At 43.9% G+C, this 22,253-nt stretch overlaps 1 protein-coding gene across 2 annotated transcripts; it reads right to left on the bottom strand.

Moving 5' to 3' along the window:
• Window positions 1-1,120: 1,120 nt before the first annotated feature.
• PIP5KL1 (phosphatidylinositol-4-phosphate 5-kinase like 1) lies at window positions 1,121-20,424 on the bottom strand. 2 transcript variants are annotated; one of them, XM_075324286.1, is made up of 10 exons: window positions 20,005-20,424; window positions 16,353-16,526; window positions 14,630-14,683; window positions 14,227-14,381; window positions 12,022-12,146; window positions 9,990-10,024; window positions 7,695-7,750; window positions 7,504-7,616; window positions 5,346-5,508; window positions 1,121-3,739 (listed from the first exon to the last, which is right to left on the bottom strand). In XM_075324286.1, exons 1-10 carry the CDS (start codon window positions 20,050-20,052, stop codon window positions 3,307-3,309), a joined length of 1,356 nt encoding a protein of 451 aa, XP_075180401.1. In that variant the 5' UTR covers window positions 20,053-20,424; the 3' UTR covers window positions 1,121-3,306. The 2 variants fall into 2 exon arrangements, with proteins under 2 accessions (XP_075180401.1, XP_075180402.1); XM_075324287.1 differs by lacking the exon at window positions 20,005-20,424 and adding an exon at window positions 16,614-16,712.
• Between the last annotated feature and the right edge of the window lie 1,829 nt (window positions 20,425-22,253).

The following is a 22,253-nucleotide window of genomic DNA, read 5'->3' on the forward strand; positions in this document are numbered from 1 at the left end:
GTAGATACATAGGATCCACCATTCACAATAGGTGATGTCACAGCTCACCTCCTCCTTCTCCTGTACCTGTACAATGACTGATGACACCTCTATATTCAGTAGAGCACACACAATCCACCATTTATAGTAGGTGATGTCATAGCTTAGCTCCTCTTCCTCCTGTACAATGATAATATACCGTAGATAATTTAGGATCCACCATACATAATAGGTGATGTCACAGCTCACCTTCTCCTGTACAAACTCCTGATATTTTCATTTCAATTTTGATCTTTTGCTCACAGGAGATGGGTGTCTGGTTGTTCAGAATTGAGAAAAACATGGCTGCTTCCTTTTAGAAACAGCGCCACCCCCGACCATAGGTCTTGTGTGGTATTGCATCTGAGTCTCCATTGAAGTGAATGGAGTAGTGCTGCAATGCCACGCACAACCCATGGTCAAAGATGGCCTGTTTATAAAAGTTAGCAGCTATGTTTTTATAATCGTGGACAACCCCTTTAATCCCCTATAACCATTGAGAACACAGTTGGAGCATAAGGCGTGGAGGGGGGGGGTCAAGAAAAATAGCTGTTTGGCAATCGCTCGTATATTGAAGGTGTATGCAGTCATATTGGAGGAGGGGGGGGAGATGTATAGTGGGGTATGCAGACAAATTTGGAACTGATCCATCTTTTAAGGGTATTTTTTTTTCACTTAAATGCATGCATTTGGGGTTAAAACCTAATTTTTGCTTTTTTTCATTAAAAATGTTGCATTGTTTGGATTTTACTGCCTTTTTGTTGATTTTGATGTGATCTGTGGTCATAAATCAGCTGAGAGGAGCTCCGAAAAAAAACAAAAATCGTCATAGGGAGCTCACTGACCGATCCTCAGTTGACTCATTCTGCAGCCAGCAATAGTCAATACAACACAAAGGTTACAGAAGGCATATAGTGCAAATTTTTGTATGAAACCCAATTAGAAAAATTATTTCTAGACCCCTTTACATGCAAAACCCCCCAAAAACTGCACCTGAGAATGAAAGGTGACCCCCTAATACACCTGATGTTACAAATTCGAAGGCAAGAGTCAGTCATGTCTAATTTTTTTGTTTTTCAAGCAGGAAAGAGAAAATACAAAGTACAGTAAAATTCCTTTAATTCATCTTCATCATCATCATCATCATCAGGCACAGTTATAGTTGTGAGAGGTAACAATTTCTTAATTGGTAAACATCCTTAAAGGGGTTGTCCAGGGCCAATATATTGATAACCTGGAAAATTATTGGTACGATCACTTCTAGCAGCAGAGGTGCAACTTTAAGCTCCTAGGCCCCAATGCATGATCACAGTCGTTGAGACTATTCGTTGTCAAAAAAGTGGAGGGGGGGGGGGTTGTCTCAGAAGTGACCAAGACTTTTAAGATCTCCAAAAGTTTTATGAAGTTACACTTTAAAAAAAAAAAAAAAATTAGGCTGAGCTGCAATACCAGACATGACCTATGGACAAGGGTGGCGCTGTTTCTGAAAATAAAGTCAATTATTGGTGCTAAAATCCTCCTTTAAGAGCTCTAAAAGGGAGCTGCAATACCAGACACGGCCTGTGGACAAGGGTGGCGCTGTTTCTGAAAATAAAGCCAATTATTGGTCCTAAAATCCTCTAAGAGAACCAAAAATTGAGCTGCAATACCAGACACGGCCTGTGGAGAAGGGTGGAGCGGTTTAGTAAAATAATGCCAATTATTTGTCCTAAAATCCTCTAAGAGATCTAAAAGGGAGCTGCAATACCACACATGACCTATGGACAAGGGTGGCGCAGTTTCTGAAAATAAAGCCAATTATTGGTCCTAAAATCCTCCTTTAAGAGATCTAGAAAGGAGCTGCAATACCAGACCCGGGCAGTGGACAAGGGTGGCGCCGTTTATGAAATAAAGCCAATTATTGATCCTAAACTCCTCCTTTAAGAGATCTAGAAGGGAGCTGCAATACCAGACACGGCCTCTGGACAAGGATGGCGCCGTTTATGAAATAAAGCCAATTATTGATCCTAAACTCATCCTTTAAGAGATCTAGAAGGGATCTGCAATACCAGACACGGCCTCTGGACAAGGGTGGCGCCGTTTATGAAATAAAGCCAATTATTGATCCTAAACTCCTCCTTTAAGAGATCTAGAAGGGAGCTGCAATACCAGACACGGCCTCTGGACAAGGATGGCGCCGTTTATGAAATAAAGCCAATTATTGATCCTAAACTCCTCCTTTAAGAGATCTAGAAGGGAGCTGCAATACCAGACACGGCCTCTGGACAAGGATGGCGCCGTTTATGAAATAAAGCCAATTATTGATCCTAAACTCCTCCTTTAAGAGATCTAGAAGGGAGCTGCAATACCAGACACGGCCTCTGGACAAGGATGGCGCCGTTTATGAAAATAAAGCCAATTATTGATCCTAAACTCCTCCTTTAAGAGATCTAGAAGGGAGCTGCAATACCAGACACGGCCTCTGGACAAGGATGGCGCCGTTTATGAAATAAAGCCAATTATTGATCCTAAACTCCTCCTTTAAGAGATCTAGAAGAGAGCTGCAATACCAGACACGGCCTCTGGACAAGGATGGCGCCGTTTATGAAATAAAGCCAATTATTGATCCTAAACTCCTCCTTTAAGAGATCTAGAAGGGAGCTGCAATACCAGACCCGGGCAGTGGACAAGGTTGGCGCTGTTTCTGAAAATAAAGCCAATTATTTGTCCTAAAATCCTCCTTCAAGAGATCTAGAAGGGAGCTGAAATACCAGACATGGCCTGTGGACAATAATGGCGCTGTTTCTGAAAATAATGCCAATTATTTGCCCTAAAATCCTCTAAGAGATCTGAAAGGGAGCTGCAATACCAGACATGGCCTGTGAACAAGGGTGGCGCTGTTTCTAAAAATAAAGCCAATTATTGGTGCTAAAATCCTCCTTTAAGAGATCTAGAAGGGACATTAGAGAAAAATAAACCAATAATATTATGGTTTTGCCCCCCCCAAAAAGACAGAATACCCACTTCCTTTGTGTGCCATGGCTTAAGGGAAGCGGAATTATGAAGCGTATACTCATTATATACCAACTCTTTTAAACAAGATGCATTTTACAGCAGGTAGTAAAGTGAGAAGGAAGGAAGCCTGCCCTCTGCTGGTGGCTTTTGAGAACCACACCCTAAAATTTTGGCATAAGCTCATGCATTTTCCATTATCAGAACCGTGGGAGATGTAACCTAAAATTAAGCCTCATCTCCAGGGCCAAGGATATATAAATATTCACAGTAATTGACTTTGGCGGTGGCGTACGACTACACGGTATGTGTCTGCACCCAGTGACACAAGCGCTGTGAGTAGCGAGAGGGGCTGACGGTGGAGAACTCCTGCCCGTGGTAACGCACGCTCTTCCACAAGTGTTCCAGTCGTTTCTTCAGGCCATAGACGGTGAATATGTCAATGATTCCAATGAAGTATCTCAGTTCCGGCCCGTCCATCACGTGCAGCGGGTTCTTGTAGTTAGGAAGGAGGCGGCGGTTTTGGGCCATAACCTCGGAGATATCGGACACGGTGCTGACTTGTTGCCCAATTTTTTTCATGGGTGGGCGTCTAGTAGAAGTCATGTCTGGGGTGTCACTAAACTCGGTCCCGTCGTCTTCTCTATCCGTGGATTCACTTTCCTCCTCTACAGTTCCGGGCACAGACGCGCACTTGGATGTAGTGGGACTACCAGTCCCATTAACAGACCTGGAGGGCAGAGGAGAATTAGTTTAGGAAACAAATGTTATTTTACCCTTCCGAAACAGCGCCACTATCCTCTATGTGGTTAGGTTTGGTATTGCAGCTCAATTCTGAGTATGCTGCAATACCAGTCGCAACCTAAGGTGGTGCTGTCACAGATTCTCTGATATACAGTATGCCTTGAAACGTAAAGTTCTGACTGCAGAGGGACATTGACATTGACAGACCCTATTATTATTAGTTGCCAGCATGGAGGGGTCTGTCAAGGTGTCGTTCACCCAATGGTTTTGATTGTATCGCTGCGCAATTCTGATTGTGCTGCAATACCAGTCCCCACCCAAGGTGGTGCTGTCTCAGATACTCTGACATATGCCTTCAAACGTAATGTTCTGACTGCAGAGGGACATTGACATCGACAGACCCCACCATTATTAGTTGCCAGAATGGAGGGGTCTTCAAGGTGTCGTTCATGTGATGGACTTGATTGTCTTGCAGCGCAATTCTGACTGTGCTGTAATACCAGTCCCAACCCAAGGTGGTGCTGTCTCAGATACTCTGATGTATGCCTTGAAACATCATGTTCTAACTGCACGGTGACATTGACATCGTCAGACCCCTTCATTATTAGTTGTCAGCATGGAGGGGTCTGTCAAGGTGTCGTTCACGTGATGGACTTGATTGTATTGCAGCGCAATTCTGAGTGTGTTGTAATACCAGTCTCAACTCAAGGTGGCGCTGTCTCAAATATTCTGATGAATGCCTCTTAACGTAATGTTCTGACTGCAGAGGGACATTGACATCGACAGACCCCATCATTATTAGTTGCCAGCATGGAGGGGTCTTCAAGGTATCGTTCACGCGATGGATATGATAGTATTGCATTGCAATTCTGAGTGTGCTGTAATACTAGTCCAAACCCCCAAGATGGCGCTGTCTCAGATTCTCTGGTATATACCTCTTAACATAATGTTCTGACCACATGAGGATATTGACAGACCCCATCAGTATTAGTTGCCGGCATGGAAGGGGTCTGTCAAGGTGTTGTTCACGCAATGAATTTGATTGTATCGCAGCGCAATTCTGAGTGTGCTTCAATACCAGTCCCAACCCAAGGTGGCGCTGTCTCAGATACTCTGATGTATACCTCCTAAAGTAATGTTCTGACTGCACAGAGACATCGACATTGACAGACCCCCATTAATTATTAGTTGCCAGCACGGAGGGGTCTGTCAAGGTGTCGTTTGCGCGATGGACTTGGTGTGGTCTTACCTTTTAGTACCAGCTCTGGTTTTACCTCCTAAAGTAATGTTCTGACTGTATGGTGACATTGACATCGACAGACCCCCGTCATTATTAGTTGCAGGCATGGAGTGGTCTGTCAAGGTGTAGTTCATGCGATGGATTTGATTGTATTGTAACGCAATTCTGGATTTGCTGCAATACCAGTGCCAACCTAAGGTGGTGCTGTCTCAGATACTCTGAAATATACCTCCTAATGTAATGTTCTGACTGCATGGCGACATTGACATTGACAGACCCCATCATTATTAGTTGCCAGCACGGAGGGGTCTGTCAAGGTGGCGTTCACGCAATGGATTTGCTGTGGTCTCACCTTTTAGTACGGACGATTAGATTGGCCAAAGACCAGCTCTGGTTTTTCTCATCTTGATGTAGAGGCTGAAATCCAACCAGAAGACTGTAATCCAGGACATTGAGCTCCTTTAAGAAAAGCGTGTCCAGCTCCGTCTGACGAAGAAGCCAGGAACGCTGTCGATCTGGAGGGGAAGCGAGAAGTGATTTATAGACAAAAAAGGGGAGGAGCTGCAAATGATAACCAATCAGACAGTATGAGAGGTGGAATCTCATTGGTTGACAGAGGCACTTCCCCACTTTACACCAGTCAAACTCCTCCCACAGGACTTGTGTTTAGTAAAATGTCCCTCAGTGTTCGCTCTCTTGTGACTCCATGGCCCCCTCCACCACTTCCTGTTGCCCATATAGAGACCCCTAGATCCCCCTTAGTTCCAATGTATTATTTTTATCATATAGAACTTCTTTTGGACATGTCTTCTAAATGTGCCCGTAGTCATTAATGCCAAGTTGTCCGGTCCTGCTGATTTTGGAGACGCAATTCAACCATCTTATCTATATTTGGTCCTCCCGACATCAAGAAGGATAAGGCATGATGAATCCACTTGTTCTTAGGGAAGATAGCCCACCACCAGATGTCTCTACCAGAGGCAGACAGCTACTGAAGATATACAGACACTTTCATAGTGATCATCCAGACAATAACTGAGAAAACCTGGAAGCAAGTGCTTAAAGAGGATCAACCATCAGGATTTTCCTATATAAACTAAAGCCAGTGCTATACTGGCGCTATCATGCTGATTCTATACATACCTTTAGTTGTGAGATCGGATGTATACTTTCTGAATTATAGGCAAGTAAATTTTGTGAAATGCACTGTTATTTGATTGACAGCAGCTACAGAATATCTAATAGGTGGGTCGGCTTTTGCTAGTTATTCCCGCCCCTGTCTACCTGCTTGTTCTTCCTCCCCCTGTCTCTATTATTACAGGGGGAGGAGGAAGGAAGGACAGGTGGAGGAAGGACAGGGGGAGAGAAAGGACAGGGGGAGAGGAAGGACAGGGGGAGAGGAAGGACAGGGGGAGAGGAAGGACAGGGGGAGAGGAAGGACAGGGGGAGAGGAAGGACAGGGGGAGAGGAAGGACAGGGGGAGAGGAAGGACAGGGGGAGAGAAAGGACAGGGGGAGAGAAAGGACACGGGGAGAGGAAGGACAGGGGGAGAGAAAGGACAGGGGGAGAGAAAGGACAGGGGGAGAGAAAGGACAGGGGGAGAGAAAGGACAGGGGGAGAGAAAGGACAGGAGGAGAGAAAGGACAGGGGGAGAGAAAGGACAGGGGGAGAGAAAGGACAGGGGGAGAGAAAGGACAGGGGGAAAGAAAGGACAGGGGGAGGAAGGACAGGCAGCAGAGGGACTGAAATAACTTGCAAAACCCAACCCACCTATTTGATATTCCGTTGCACCTATTAATCAAATAACCTAACCAAAATACTCTTGCCTGTATTTCAGAAAGTATACATCCGATCTCACAACTAAAGGTATGTATAGAATCAGCATGATAGCGCAAGTATAGCACTGGCTTTAGTTTATATATGAAAATCCTGGTGGTTGCTCCTCTTTAATTTCCCTACAGCTCCCCCGCAGGAAAAATGAAGTATTACACAGTTCCAACTGAAATCTATGAACTGCTAGTGAGTGTCAGCTCCTTATTATTTTCCAATAAAATGGCTATATAAGAAAAAAAAAAATTCTTTTATGAAATACTTCCGGAATAGTTTTTTTTTGGAGGGGGAGGGGTTATGGCCATAGAAAAGTGGGGGTATTTTTAATCAAATACTTATGGAAAGTTTGAGAGTTTGTTTAAGGCTATAATATAAAAAGTTACTTTTATATATGCTTATGGAAGTTTTTTTGTGTTTTTTAAGGATCCTTGCCTATTAGAATTAACAACAATGAGTTTTTGGAGACCCTAACATGTTTGATCAGTTCATGGAAGTCACATAGATTTTATTAGAATTGGTGTAATACTTCATTCTACCTGCGGGGGTGCTGTAGGAAAATGAAGCACCTGCTTATCAGTTCTCATACAGGTTACTGGGGACCTGTAGGTTATCATTGGGGGTCCGTTCTAAGATAAAAGGATTGTCCAATAAGTAAGTGATGACCAGATTTGACCACATACCCAAACAGATAACATTTCCTTCGAAGTTTTGATCCTTGAAGACCTGCAGGACTCTGCTGCCCTCCGGTTCTGGCTCGGTCCATCGGCTCACGTGACAGCCTTTAATATCGTAGCTGAAACCGAAGAAAGACGGTTATTGCCTACAAACCGGAGCGTCCATAGAGGGAGGCGGTTATAACACCCGTCCTCACCGGCCCGTGATCCGCTCATCCGGGAAGAAGACGCTCTGCATGATGATGAAGTATTTCTAGGATAAAAGACAACACGGATTAGTGACACAAATCAGCATAGAAACCGGCGCGGTGTGAGCTGCCAGCGGCCATATTGCTGGCACACACATACCACATCCCAATGTGAAGCCCAGATGAATGCCACTCTTTATTATACAGTCAGGTCTATAGGCAAGCGTGGAACGATCGCGGTCGCAGGGATCGCAACCATGACCGGGCCTGGGGGTGCAAGGGGCCCGCTGACCCCAGCTCCTGCTTCAGCTGGATGTGCCTCTGAGGCTGCACATCCAGCTGAAATGCTTCGCGGTGCAGAGACCCATCAGGTCCCTGTACTGCGATACACGCTGCCAACGATGTCATGCGTTGCAATTGCACCGACACCGATGAAAGCTGCCGGTCACTGTGCGCTGGCTACATAGAAGGACGTGGAAGCCAGGGACGGTGCGTACAATGTTGTTGTGTTTTCCATTAGACAGAGCAGAAGCATATTTACCAGGATGGGGACATATATACCAGAATGGAGACAGTAGATACCAGGAAGAGGACAGTATATACCAGGAGGGGGACTGTCTTTACCAGAAGGGGCCCAGCAGGGGGGACAGTATAAACCAGGAGGAGGACAATAGATACAGGAGAGGGACAGTAGATACCAGGAGGGGGATAGTATATACAAGGAGGGTCCCAGGAAGAGGACAGTAGATACCAGGAGGGTGACAGTATATACTAGTAGGGCCCTAGGAGAGGGAAAGTATATATCAGGAATGGCGACAGTAGATATCAGGAGGAGGACAGTATATACAAGGAGGGCCCCAGGAGAGGGAGTGTATATACCAGGATGGCGACAGTACATATAAGGAGGGGGACAGTAGATACCAGGAGAGGGACAGTATATACAGGAGGGCCCCAGGAGGAGGACAGTAGATACCAGGAGGGTGACAGTATATACTAGGAGGGCCCCAGGAGGGGGAGTGTATATACCAGGATGGCGACAGTAGATATCAGGAGGGGGACAGTAGATACCAGGAGAGGGACAGTATATACAGGAGGGCCCCAGGAGGAGGACAGTAGATACCAGGAGGGTGACAGTATATACAGGAGGGCCCCAGGAGGGGGACAGTAGATACCAGGAGATGGACAGTATATACAAGGAGGGCCCCAGGAGGAGGACAGTAGATACCAGGAGGGTGACAGTATATACTAAGAGGGCCCCAGGAGGGGGACAGTATATACCAGGAAGGTGACAGTATATATTAGGAGGGCCCCAGGAGGGGGACAGTATATACCAGGATGGCGACAGTAGATATCAGGAGGGGGACAGTAGATACCAGGAGAGGGACAGTATATACAAGGAGGGCCCCAGGAGGAGGACAGTAGATACCAGGAGGGTGACAGTATATACTAGGAGGGCCCTAGGAGAGGGACAGTATATACCAGGATGGCAACAGTAGATATCAGGAGGGGGACAGTATATACAAGGAGGGCCCCAGGAGGAGGACAGTAGATACCAGGAGGGTGACAGTATATACTAGGAGGGCCCCAGGAGGGGGACAGTATATACGAGGATGGCGACAGTAGATATCAGGAGGGGGACAGTAGATACCAGGAGAGGGACAGTATACACCAGGAGGGCCCCAGGAGGAGGACAGTAGATACCAGGAGGGGGACATTATATATCAGGAGGGGCCCAGGATGGGGACATTACCAGGACACAGTTATATACAGTATACTCCGGGATGTGAGCTAGAGTGGGGAACATATATATCAGGATGGGTAGACAGATATACCAGGATGGGGGACATACTTATCAGGATGGGAGGCATATATACTAGGATCTGGTATATTTACGAGAAAGGAGCCCAGGGTGCGGGACATTACTAAATAGTGGGGGGGTGACTCGTATGTCTTTATAGGATTTAGAATGTATAAATACATATTCATACATCTGACCAACATAAAGGGGGACTCAGGCCCAAATTTTGCACCACACGATGTCAGTGTATAACCTGCCTATCTAGACTTCAGCAGCACACACATTACACAGGAAATAATTATATCCAATCTTTTCAGTTAGCCATTAAAAGGTATCAACCACTGAGGACTCTCAGTTCTTTTAAACAATGTTTTTATCTCTACTGGCTAACACGGTACAAAGATATATTTTACTTTTATCCAATTCTAAGCACTGGACATTGTAGGGTCTTTAGCTTTCCCTTCCACTGACAGCAATCAGAGATTTTGAAACACGCGGCTTCTTACCTTTTTCTCCTGAGCTCTGGTGATGCTGTGTACACCTAGAGAAAGAGACGAGAGGTAATGTGATGGATGATGAGAGCTATACCGACAGTATGCTGCATATACATCTATCTATAAATCTATATATCCATATACACGCCTCGATCTTGAGAATGTAACACCAAGACGTAAGGGTCGTGGAATTATAGAAATCACAGGATGGATAGACGTGATAATGACCAACAAATAATGAAAACGTGGACACCAAATCTTAAAAACATCTGGATTTATTCAGTATGGAGTATGAGCGCCATGTGCAGAAATCCCGACACGCGCTGTTATCAATGGCTGAGGACGGTTCTGCTGCTGAATGTACTCGGGCAAATCATCAGGATCCTCTGCTGGCAGCTTCTGATGTTATTACCAACCATCAACATCCTCTGCTGGCAGCTCCCCGAGTTATTACCAACCATCAAGATCCTCTGCTGGCAGCTCCCCGAGTTATTACCAACCATCAAAATCCTCTGCTGGCAGCTCCCCGAGTTATTACCAACCATCAAGATCCTCTGCTGGCAGCTCTCCGAGTTATTACCATCATCAAGATCCTCTGCTGGCAGCTCCCCGAGTTATTACCATCATCAAGATCCTCTGCTGGCAGCTCCCCGTGTTATTACCAACCATCAAGATCCTCTGCTGGTAGCTCTCCGAGTTATTACCAACCATCAAGATCCTCTGCTGGCAGCTCTCCGAGTTATTACCAACCATCAAGATCCTCTGCTGGCAGCTCCCCGTGTTACCAACCATCAAGATCCTCTGCTGGCAGCTCCCCATGTTACCAACCATCAAGATCCTCTGCTGGCAGCTCCCAGTGTTACCAACCATCAAGATCCTCTGCTGGCAGCTCCCCGTGTTACCAACCATCAAGATCCTCTGCTGGCAGCTCCCCGTGTTACCAACCATCAAGATCCTCTGCTGGCAGCTCCCTGTGTTACCAACCATCAAGATCCTCTGCTGGCAGCTCCCCGTGTTACCAACGATCAAGATCCTCTGCTGGCAGCTCCCCGTGTTATTACCAACTAATGACGTCCCAGCTGTGCTCGATTGGAGACAAGTCTGGAGACGCTGCAGCCATTGCAGCCATGTGAGCAGGTTTAGGTTTAGGCCATGCTGGTGGATCACAGTAAGACAAGGAATATGTGACATGGTGTTGTCATGTTGAAAAATGGCTTCTGGGACACTCTGGAGAAATGGGCACATTACTGGTTCCACAACCAAATCAATGCAATCCTGAGATATTAGTGCACCTGGAATGAAGACTAGAGGCATCCGAATACCACATATAATGCCACCCTCATATCATAATCCCGAGGGGAGGACCGGTGTGATGTTCCCTCTTCATGACGTGGTCTCCAGGTGGAGATTGAAGGTTGGAATGGAGCAATGGAGGCCTATCCTCTTCAGCGAGGAGTCCAACTTTTGCCCTGAATGCAATGATTGCCGAAGATTGGTGGGGAGATAACATGGGCAACGCCATGAAAAGACCTTCACGTGAGAACATCACACCAGTCCTCCTCCTGGGTGGCATAATGTAGAGTAGCCAGACCCCTCCAGACTTAATTTCATGTGCATTGACAATTCGGAGTTGCATTGATTTGGTGGTGGACCAAGCGGTGTGGTCATTGCTCACATGGCTGCAGCGTCTCCAGACTTGTCTCCTTTTCAGCACATCTGGGACAACCTTCATCGGCGACTACAAAAGGAGCCGCCAGCAGAGGATCTTGATGATTTGTGTCCCTAAGTGCATTCAGCAGAGCAGAACCATCCTCAGACCACCATTAATAACCTCACTGATAGCAGCGGAGGCTCTAAATGTGGTGATTTTTGCATGTGACACTCATACTCCATAGGTTTTCATAATTTTGTTTCCATTTTTCCATCGTTTGCAGATCAGTGACACATCCACCCATCGTGTCATTTCCATCATTCCACGACTTTTCCTTCTCAGTGTATCTATATATTTATATATCCATAAATCACCCTGTTGAGCACTACTCACCCAATATCTTCACCAGCAGGGAATGCGGATAGGACTGGAAGTGCTGGATGTATTTGGGTAGGATATGCAGCATGAAGTGAACTTCCCTCTTACTTTGGGTCTTCAGAAAAAGCCGTTTGTCATTTCTACAAAAAGAGACTCCTGTTAATGCCACATTGTGATCATCATCAACATCATCATCCGCACAGACAGTTGTGAGATTATACAGATATTCCGTAATTTTGGAAAATGCTTTCAAGTACAAGCTGCATCTCTCCATCTGTTGCAAGACTACAACTCCCAGCATGCCCGGCAGTATGGCTTTCACAGCATGCTGGAAATTGTAATTTTGCAACATGTAGAGAGACTCTTGGTTATAAGTCCAAAACACAAAATTAGCTGAAGTCAGTAATGAATTGGGTCATATTTGAGGGAAGAAAGTTCAATTCGGTACATTAAATGAGGCATCTGCTCCCTTTTGGAAAGAGTCTTGGGATGATAATATGCTTGGTGGTGTACGGCTCGGCATTGTGCTTGGTGATGTATGGCTCGGCATTGTGCTTGGTGATGTACGGATCGGCATTGTGCTTGGTGATGTATGGCTCGGCATTGTGCTTGGTGACGTACAGCTCAGCATTGTGCTTGGTGATGTACAGCTCAGCATTGTGCTTGGTGATGCACGGCTCAGCATTGTGCTTGGTGATGTACGGCTCGGCATTGTGCTTGGTGGTGTACGGCTCAGCATTGTGCTTGGTGATGCACGGCTCGGCATTGTGCTTGGTGATGTACGGCTCGGCATTGTGCTTGGTGGTGTACGGCTCAGCATTGTGCTTGGTGATGCACGGCTCAGCATTGTGCTTGGTGATGCACGGCTCGGCATTGTGCTTGGTGATGCACGGCTCGGCATTGTGCTTGGTGATGTACGGCTCAGCATTGTCCTTGGTGATGTACGCTTCGGCATTGTGCTTGGTCACGTATGGCTCGGCATTGTGCCTGGTGATGTACGGCTCGGCATTGTGCTTGGTGACGTAGGGCTCAGCATTGTGCTTGGTGATGTAGGGCTCGGCATTGTGCTTGGTGATGTACGGCTCAGCATTGTGCTTGGTGATGTACGGCTCGGCATTGTGCTTGGTGATGTACGGATCGGCATTGTGCTTGGTGATGTACGGATCGGCATTGTGCTTGGTGATGTACGGATCGGCATTGTGCTTGGTGATGTACGGATCGACATTGTGCTTGGTGATGTACGGCTCGGCACTGTGTTTGGTGATGTACGGCTCAGCATTGTGCTTGGTGATGTACGGCTCAGCATTGTGCTTGGTGATGTAGGGCTCGGCATTGTGCTTGGTGACGTACGGCTCGGCATTGTGCTTGGTGATGTACGGATCGGCATTGTGTTTGGTGATGTACGGCTCAGCATTGTGGTTGGTGATGTAGGGCTCGGCATTGTGCTTGGTGATGTACGGATCGGCATTGTGCTTGGTGATGTACGGATCGGCATTGTGCTTGGTGATGTACGGCTCGGCACTGTGTTTGGTGATGTACGGCTCAGCATTGTGCTTGGTGATGTACGGCTCAGCATTGTGCTTGGTGATGTACGGCTCAGCATTGTGCTTGGTGATGTACGGCTCAGCATTGTGCTTGGTGATGTAGGGATCGGCATTGTGTTTGGTGATGTACGGCTCGGCATTGTGCTTGGTGATGTACGGCTCAGCATTGTGTTTGGTGATGTACGGCTCAGCATTGTGCTTGGTGATGTAGGGCTCGGCATTGTGCTTGGTGATGTACGGATCGGCATAGTGCTTGGTGATGTACGGATCGGCATTGTGCTTGGTGATGTACGGCTCGGCACTGTGTTTGGTGATGTACGGCTCAGCATTGTGCTTGGTGATGTACGGCTCGGCATTGTGCTTGGTGATGTACGGATCAGCATTGTGCTTGGTGATGTACGGCTCAGCATTGTGCTTGGGTGATGTACGGCTCAGCATTGTGCTTGGTGATGTACGGCTCAGCATTGTGCTTGGGTGATGTACGGCTCAGCATTGTGCTTGGTGATGTACGGCTCGGCATTGAGCTTGGTGATGTACGGCGGCTGCAGCTGTTCGGCCATGAAGCTCCCGGCGGGCGCAGTGTTTATGCCGATGTTACCAGAAGAGGTCTGGACTCTGCAGTTATGGGGTCAGCAGAGCGGTGGGGACTTTTATACACTTAACCTTTAATACTCACGTCAGGAAGAAGTCCGCTTTGCTCTTGGAGTTACTAATGAATTGAAGGTAAAGGCCGCAGGAAGACAGAGATCTCTGGTAACTTTCCTCCGATATACTCAGAGACTGGCGAAAATGCTTGAACACCGGCCCCGCGTATGTCCTCATCTCATATCCCTGTGGAAGAAGGAAAACCATAAAAAAACCATCAGGTTATAAGATTAGGAAGGTTCCCTGGTATGAAGCTGTCCTGTTACTGCAACCACCAGCAATCAGCCGTACGTGCTCAGTTTCCCTGCAGCGCCTCTACAGGGCGGATGAAGCATTACACTCTCTACAGATGCTGATATTGCAAAATTAGTTTTCCATATCAGATTCCTCTGTAAAGAAGACTAAAAATAACACCCAAGACCTATAAGACCTACCTCATGGCCCTGGGTGAGTTTAGCGCCAAAATCCTCTTCTGTAAGAATCGGCTGCTGTAAAAGAAAATTATTTTTAAATTAATCTGTACAAATCACAAGTCGCCACCTGTCATATAATAGCCAGAAACCGGCGAGGAAAAAAAATAAATATATATATATATATATATATATATATATATATATACATATATCAGTGCTGAAGTTTTGTAGTTTATAGTACCAGAAATAAAGAATAGTATATTTAGTCCTTTTTAGGATTTTTTAAAAAAAAAAAAAAAAAAGAAGAGAAGGTGAAATATACAAAAGAAATAAATTCTAGAAATTAAAAAATACATTTTAATTATTTCCTTTCTGTCCATTTAAAAATGAAAAAATTAGGAAGCAAAAAAAAAAAAAATGATGTTTAGTATTACCGCGTCCATTTCTAAAAATATTTTACCTATTACCTAAACCCTAAAGAAAAAAAATGCAAAATTATTTTTTTTTTATCACCCCCACCTTCTCAAAGAAAACATAAAGAGACGAAGCAACTTCCAGCTCACTTTAAAAAAAATATATCAACTATTGTAGTTTATTCCATCATGTAAAGAAAAAAGTTGATAAAATTGTTAAAAGCGACGCGTTTTTGCCCTTTTCAAAAGCTGGTTTTCCAAAAACATGCATGTCAGAAAAACAAAACACTCCTGGAAAAAAAAAAAAAAATTAAAAATTGTGATGTTTTTTTTTTTGTTTTATTTTTCACCTCACGTGGACCTTTAATTCACAGATTTTTCAATATGTTATATGGTAAAATATAGTGAAAGAAAAAAAAAGAAAAAATTATATATATATATATATATTGTGTCTGTGCATATTATGTACATACATATGTGTATATGTATATATATGTATATATATATATACACATATATATGTATATACACACATACCATACATATATATATATATATATATATATATATACACACACATACATACATATGTATACATAGGTATATACAGTAATATATATATATATATAATTTATGTATTCCGTTATATTATATAGATATATACAGTATAACATATATATATATATTATAAAAAAATACATAAATATTATATATATAATGTATATATATATATATATATATATATACATACACATATATGTATATACCGCGCATATATATACCATATATATATATATATATATATATATACACACACGCACACACACACAATACTATATATATATATATATATATATATATATATATATATATATATATATATATATACACACACACGTGTATACATAGTAATATATATAAGTTATGTATTCTGTTATATTATATATACATACATTTTATATATATATATATATATATATATATATACATACACACTTAAAAAAATTTGGCTACTGGAAGGAGAGGGGAAAAAATGGCTCTGTGATTAGCTGTTGTAGGGTATTTCCAAATTGGCACGTTATCAAGTTTCCGAAACCTCAACAATCCCAAGACGGAGGCTGTAAAAGGCACGATGGCCCCCACTGTCTGTAATATCCATCGCTGTACTCGGCCGTCTTCGGCCGCCCCATATAGAATATTGTGCGATCCCAAAAAAGGATGGAAAACCCGATTTGGTGGGACCGCCAGCAAATTATCGCAGATAATAACTTTCCCAGTTGGAAATGACCCTGAAGGTCCAGATTTGGCGGCGGGCTTCACCCTCGTCTCACCGTGGCCTCACTCTGGATGGCGTCCTGAACCGCATCCTTCAGTCCTTCCTTCAGATCGCAGGTCAGGGGGTAAAACTCGTGATCCTTATCAATTTCAAATAGACCAAGTAGTTTCCAACGTTGTCGGAGCTTCCAGAAGAGCCTGCGCCTCCTCGAGCTTCCCCGAGACTCCCCCTAATAACGGAAAGAAGAAAATTAGGGGCAAAAGAAAGTTTAGATTAAATGTATGGAGAAGAACAAACATATAAACCGTTACAGCACCATGAAGAAGGCAAGATTTGAAGGGGGATAGATGGTACAGAGGGCAGAGGGGCGATCAGCCAGGCAGAAAATGACAGCCCTGGCACAGGACCACCGAGCGCTCCATGAATGAGGAGGACACAATGGTTCCAGGCTCAGTCCTGCACAGTCAGAGCATTTGCAAGAGGGTGTGATCCGACCATGTGAGCCATGTGTCATCGGCCTCCACAGATGTTCGTCTGATGTAACAGCCATACAGACTGTGCACGGTTACATACAGTGCCTTGCGAAAGTATTCGGCCCCCTTGAATTTTTCAACCTTTTCCAACATTTCAGGCTTTAAAGATAAAAAAAAAAAAATTATGGTGAAGAATCAACAACAAGTGGGACACAATTGTGAAGTTGAATGAAATTTATTGCTTATTTTAAAATTTTGTAAAATATAATAAACTGAAAATTGGGGAGTGCAATATTATTCATCCCCTTTACTTTCAGTGCAGCAAACTCACTCCAGAAGGTCATTGAGGATCTCTAAATGATCCAATGTTGTCCTAAATGACTGATGATGATAAATATAAGCCCCTGTGTGTAATCAAGTCTCCGTATAAATGCACCTGCTCTGTGATAGTCTCAGTGTTCTGTGTAAAGCGCAGAGAGCATCATGAAGACCAAGGAACACAACAGGCAGGTCCATGATACTGTTGCGGAGAAGTTTAAAGCCAGATTTGGTTACAAAACGATTTCCAAAACTTTAAACATCCCAAGGAGCACTGTGCAAGCGATCATATTGAAATGGAAGGAGAATCATACCACTGCAAATCTACCAAGACCCGGCCGTCCATCCAAACTGTCATCTCAAACAAGGAGAAGACTGATCAGAGATGCAGCCAAGAGGCCCATGATCAGTCTGGATGAACTGCAGAGATCTACAGCTGAGGTGGGAGAGTCTGTCCATAGGACAACAATCAGTCGTACACTGCACAAATCTGGCCTTTATGGAAGAGTGCCAAGAAGAAAGCCATTTCTCAAAGATATCCATAAAATGTGTAGTTTACAGTTTGCCACAAGCCACCAGGGAGACACCAAACATGTGGAAGAAGGTGCACTGGTCAGATGTAACCAAAATCAAAACTATTTGGGCACAATGCCAAACGATATGTTTGGTGTAAAAGCAACACAGCTCATCACCCAGAACACACCATCCCCACTGTCAAACATGGTGGCAGCATCATGGTTTTGGCCTGATTTTCTTCAGCAGGGACAGGGAAGATGGTTAAAATTGATGGGAAGATGGATGTTGCCAAATACAGAACCATTCTTGAAGAAAACCTGTTGGAGTCAGCAAAAGACCTGAGACTGGGACGGAGATTTGTCTTCCAACAAGACAATGATCCCAAACACAAAGCAAAATCTACAATGGAATGGTTCACAAATAAAACGTATCCAGGTGTTAGAATGGCCAAGTCACAGCCCAGACCTGAACCCAATTGAGAATCTGTGGAAAGAGCTGAAAACTGCTGTTCACAAACGCCTCCATCCAACCTCACTCAGCTCCAGCTGTATACAAAGAAAGAATGGGCGAGAATTTCAGTCTCTCCATGTGCAAAACTGATAGACACATACCCCAAGAGACTGCAGCTGTAATCGCAGCAAAAGGGGGCGCTACAAAGTGTTAACTTACAGGGGATGAATAATATTGCACGCCCCAATTTTCAGTTTTTTATTTTTTCAAAAATTTAAAATAAGCAATAAATTTCCTTCAGCTTCACAATTGTGTCCACTTGTTGTTGATTCTTCACCAGAACATTAACATTTTTATCTTTATGTTTAAAGCCTGAAATGTGGGAAAAGGTTGAAAAATTCAAGGGGGGGGGGCGAATACTTTCGCAAGGCATTGTATACGTACACACACACAAATATATATAAATCTTTATGGATATAAATTTTGTAATTTTTTTATGAACGATTAATGTAAACCGAAATAATCGGACAATAAAGGCTGGGTTCAAAATCACCCTAAATAGGTAAAAAAAAATGGGCAACTGATAATGTGCCTGTGTGCAGTCTTGACAACACCTGGGCATGCTCCTGATGAGATGGCGGATGCTGTCCTGGGGGAACCTGGGATCAAGCGACTGGACGGTATGTGGCAGCATTGGATGTACCGATATATAATGTCCCAGAAGGTCGCAATAGGATTCAGGTCTGGGGAAAGGGAGGATCAGTCATTTTTAGGAATGCCCTTGTCATTTACCATCTGTATGCATGAGGCCAGGCATTGACATGCACCAGGAGAGAGAGAAAAAGAAAAAAAAGAGAGGAGAAAGAAAGAAAGAAAGAAAGAAAGAAAGAGAGTAAAAAAGAGGAGAGATAAAGACAAAAAAACCCGAAAGAAATAGTGAGAAAGAAAGAGAAAATGAAAGAGTGAAAGAGAGCGAGAAAAAAGAGACAAAAAGAAAGGATGAAAGAAAGAGAGGAAAGAAAGAAAAATAAAAAAGAAAAAGGAGGAATGGAAAGAAAGAGGGAAAGAAAAGGAAGAAAAAGAAAGTGAGAGAGAAACAAAGAAAGAGAAAATGAAAGGGTGAAAGAGAGCGAGAAACAAAAAAAAAAAGGAGAGAAAAAGGATAAAAGAAAGAGAGGAAAGAAAGAAAAATAAAGAAGAAAAAGGAGGAATGGAAAGAAAGAGGGAAAGAAAAGGAAGAAAAAAAGGAGAGAGAAACAACGAAAGAGAAAATGAAAGGGTGAAAGAGAGCGAGAAAAAAAAGAGAGAAAAAAAAAGGATGAAAGAAAGAGAGGAAAGAAAGAAAAAGAAAAAAAAAAAAAGGAGGAATGGAAAGAAAGAGGGAAAGAAAAGGAAGAAAAAAAAGAAAGCGAGAGAAAAACAAAGGCAATGAAAGAAAGAAAAAAAAGAAAGAAATAAAACAAAAAAGGAAAGAGAATAAAGAGAAAGAAAGGAAGGAAAGAAGAAAAAGGGAAAGAAAGTAAGAATGGAAAGAGGGAAAGGAAGAAAATAAAAGATAAATAGATAGATAAAAAACAAATATATATTGAATTTCAGACAGATGGTACACGTTTACGCCACCATTTTAGTTATAAAAAAATAAAAATTAATACAATCCTATTCTGAGTAATTTTCTTTAAAGCAATATTCCTTAAAACTTTGACATTCTAGCCGCCACCAGGGGGAGCTGAGTTGCCTACAGAGTAACCTTACTTTGGCTCCCTCTGGTGGCGACTGCAGTATAATGCAGAGGATTTATAGCTCTTTTTTATATTAATCCGCAATTAATGTTGTAATGAGAAAAGTTGGAGGATTACTTTAGGACACTGATTTTAGGTAAAATAGAAACTGATCCTAGTTCTATTAGTCCATTGCTGCGCAGCATAGCTGTAGAGAAGGATTACTGCTCACCTTAATCATGGCACTGTGGACTGAGTCACGTCTTCCTTCCCCCTCCATTTTTCCATGTGTCACAGTTGTCAGCCCCCACTTGTCGTCATGTCATACTAAGTCATTGTGAGTTTCCCCTTCTTCCTGATGATTGCTGTATAGTATTTCCTTCTGCAAATCTTCGCCTCGTGTCCTTTTACGCACCCCCTGCTCGCCCTCAGTGACCCACCCTGGGGAGCATGGAATAGGGTGATCTGCACCCACCAGCTATGGAATATACCCCCCTATAAAGGCGGCTCGGATGGCAGCGTGCTCCTGTATCTCAGCCGTGGACGCCTCCTCCCCACACCCCATAGCATAGAATAGCCTGATCCATTAAAATCACTGCAGTACGGGGAGGACGGCGCACAACCAATCCCATTGACAAATTGTAGACTGCAAATCGCTGGCTGGAAATAGTCAGCACACATTGATTATACGGCATCAGCTGACGGGAAAGAAAACGGGACGTCTGTTCTCTCAGGGGAAGACATGCTGCAAAATATGGAAGGGGTTAAAAATATTCGGGAGGTCACTAAATCCTATCTGCACTATAGACGTATTGGGATGGGCTCATATTTCATGGTCCATATACACTGATCACAATGCTGTAAAAAAAAAAAACCCTCTAAAATGAGGTGACATTACTTGTGTCGCCATATTCCGAGACCGAGAACATTTTCATTTTTCGGTCAATGGGCTGTTTTGGGGCTTCGTTTTTGAGTTTTTGCCCAAAAGCCTGACAGGCTCATTGATATCATTTTAGGGTAAATACGATGTTTTGATGGCTTCTTACAGCATTTTCTGCATATTTGTGGTGCCCAAAAAACGCAATTATGGAGTGTTGATTTGTTTTTGTTTTTTTATTTACAGTTTTCTACCTATCGAGTTCAGTAATTTTACATTTTGATAGATCAGATATTTATGGATGCAGAGACACTATGGTGTTGAACAGTCTCTTCTTACCTCCTCACCTCTGGTATCTCCAGTTTTGGATCAGATAGGATGGACAGCAGTGTGAGCAGCCTCTTCTTACCTCAGCACCACTGGTATCTCTAGTTTTGGAGCAGATAGGGTGGACAACAGTGTGAGCAGCCTCTTCTTACCTCAGCACGTCTGGCATCTCTAGTATAATATCAGACAGGATGGACAGCAGTGTGAGCAGCCTCTTTTTTTTTTTTTTACCTCCGCACTTATGGGATGTCCAGTATAAGATCAAACAGGGTGGACAGCTATGTGAGCTGCCATTTTTTACCTCAGCACACCTGGTATTTCCAGTATTAGATCATATAGACAGGGTGTACAGCAGTGTGAGTAGCCTCTTATTACCTCAGCACTTCTGGTATCTCCAGTATAAGATCAAACAGGATGGACAGCAATGTGAGGAGCCTATTTTTACCAATGCACTTCTGATATCTCCAGTATAAGATCAGACAGGGTGGACAGCTGTGTGAGCTGACATTTTTTACCTCAGAACACCTGGTATTTCCAGTATAAGATCTGACAGGATGGACAGCTATGTGAGCAGCCTCTTCTTACCTCAGCACTTCTGGTATCTCCAGTTTTTGATCAGATAGGATGAACAGCAGTGTGAGCAGCCTCTTCTTACCTCAGCACCCCTGGTAGCTTCAATTTTGGATCAGACAGGTTGGACAGCAGTGTGAGCAGCCTCTTCTTACCTCAGCACTTCTGGTATCTCCAGTATAAGATCAGACAGGGTGGACAGTTGAGTGAGTTGCCATTTTTTACCTCAGCACCCTTGGTAATTCCAGGATTAGATCATATAGACAGGGTGTACAGCAGTATGAGCAGCTTCTTCTTACCTCAGTACCCCTAGTATCTCCAGTATTAAATCAGATAAACTGTGTGGACAGCAGTACGGGCAGTCTCTTCTTACCTCAGCAATCCCATATCTCCAGTACTGGGACAGGGTGTGCAACAGTGTGAGCAACCTCTTCTTTTCTCACCACTTCTGGTATCTCCAGTATTAGATCAGACAGGGTGGGCAGAAGTGTGAGTAGCCGCTTATCTCAGCACCCCTAGTATCTCCAATAATTAAATCAGATAAACAGTGTGGACAGCAGTGTGGACAGCCTCTTCTTACCTCAGCACCCCTGTATTTTCAGTACGGGACAGGGTGTGCAGCAGTATGAGCAGCCTCTTCTTATGTCAACACTTTTGGTCTCTCCAGTATTAGATTAGACAGGGTGGACAGCAGTGTGAGCAGCTTC

This window comes from Anomaloglossus baeobatrachus, chromosome 9, assembly GCF_048569485.1.
Source record: "Anomaloglossus baeobatrachus isolate aAnoBae1 chromosome 9, aAnoBae1.hap1, whole genome shotgun sequence".
In the NCBI taxonomy this organism is placed as follows: Eukaryota; Metazoa; Chordata; class Amphibia; order Anura; family Aromobatidae; genus Anomaloglossus; species Anomaloglossus baeobatrachus.

Excerpts from the sequence above, each read along its gene's own strand:
- PIP5KL1 (XM_075324286.1), bottom strand. The coding sequence starts at position 20,052 with ATGGAGGGGGAAGGAAGACGTGACTCAGTCCACAGTGCCATGATTAAG. Across the intron at positions 12,147-14,226 it reads AAAGCGGACTTCTTCCTGAC|AAATGACAAACGGCTTTTTC; the intron begins GTGAGTATTAAA and ends CTCTTTTTGTAG. Across the intron at positions 10,025-12,021 it reads CCTGCTGGTGAAGATATTGG|GTGTACACAGCATCACCAGA; the intron begins GTGAGTAGTGCT and ends CTCTTTCTCTAG.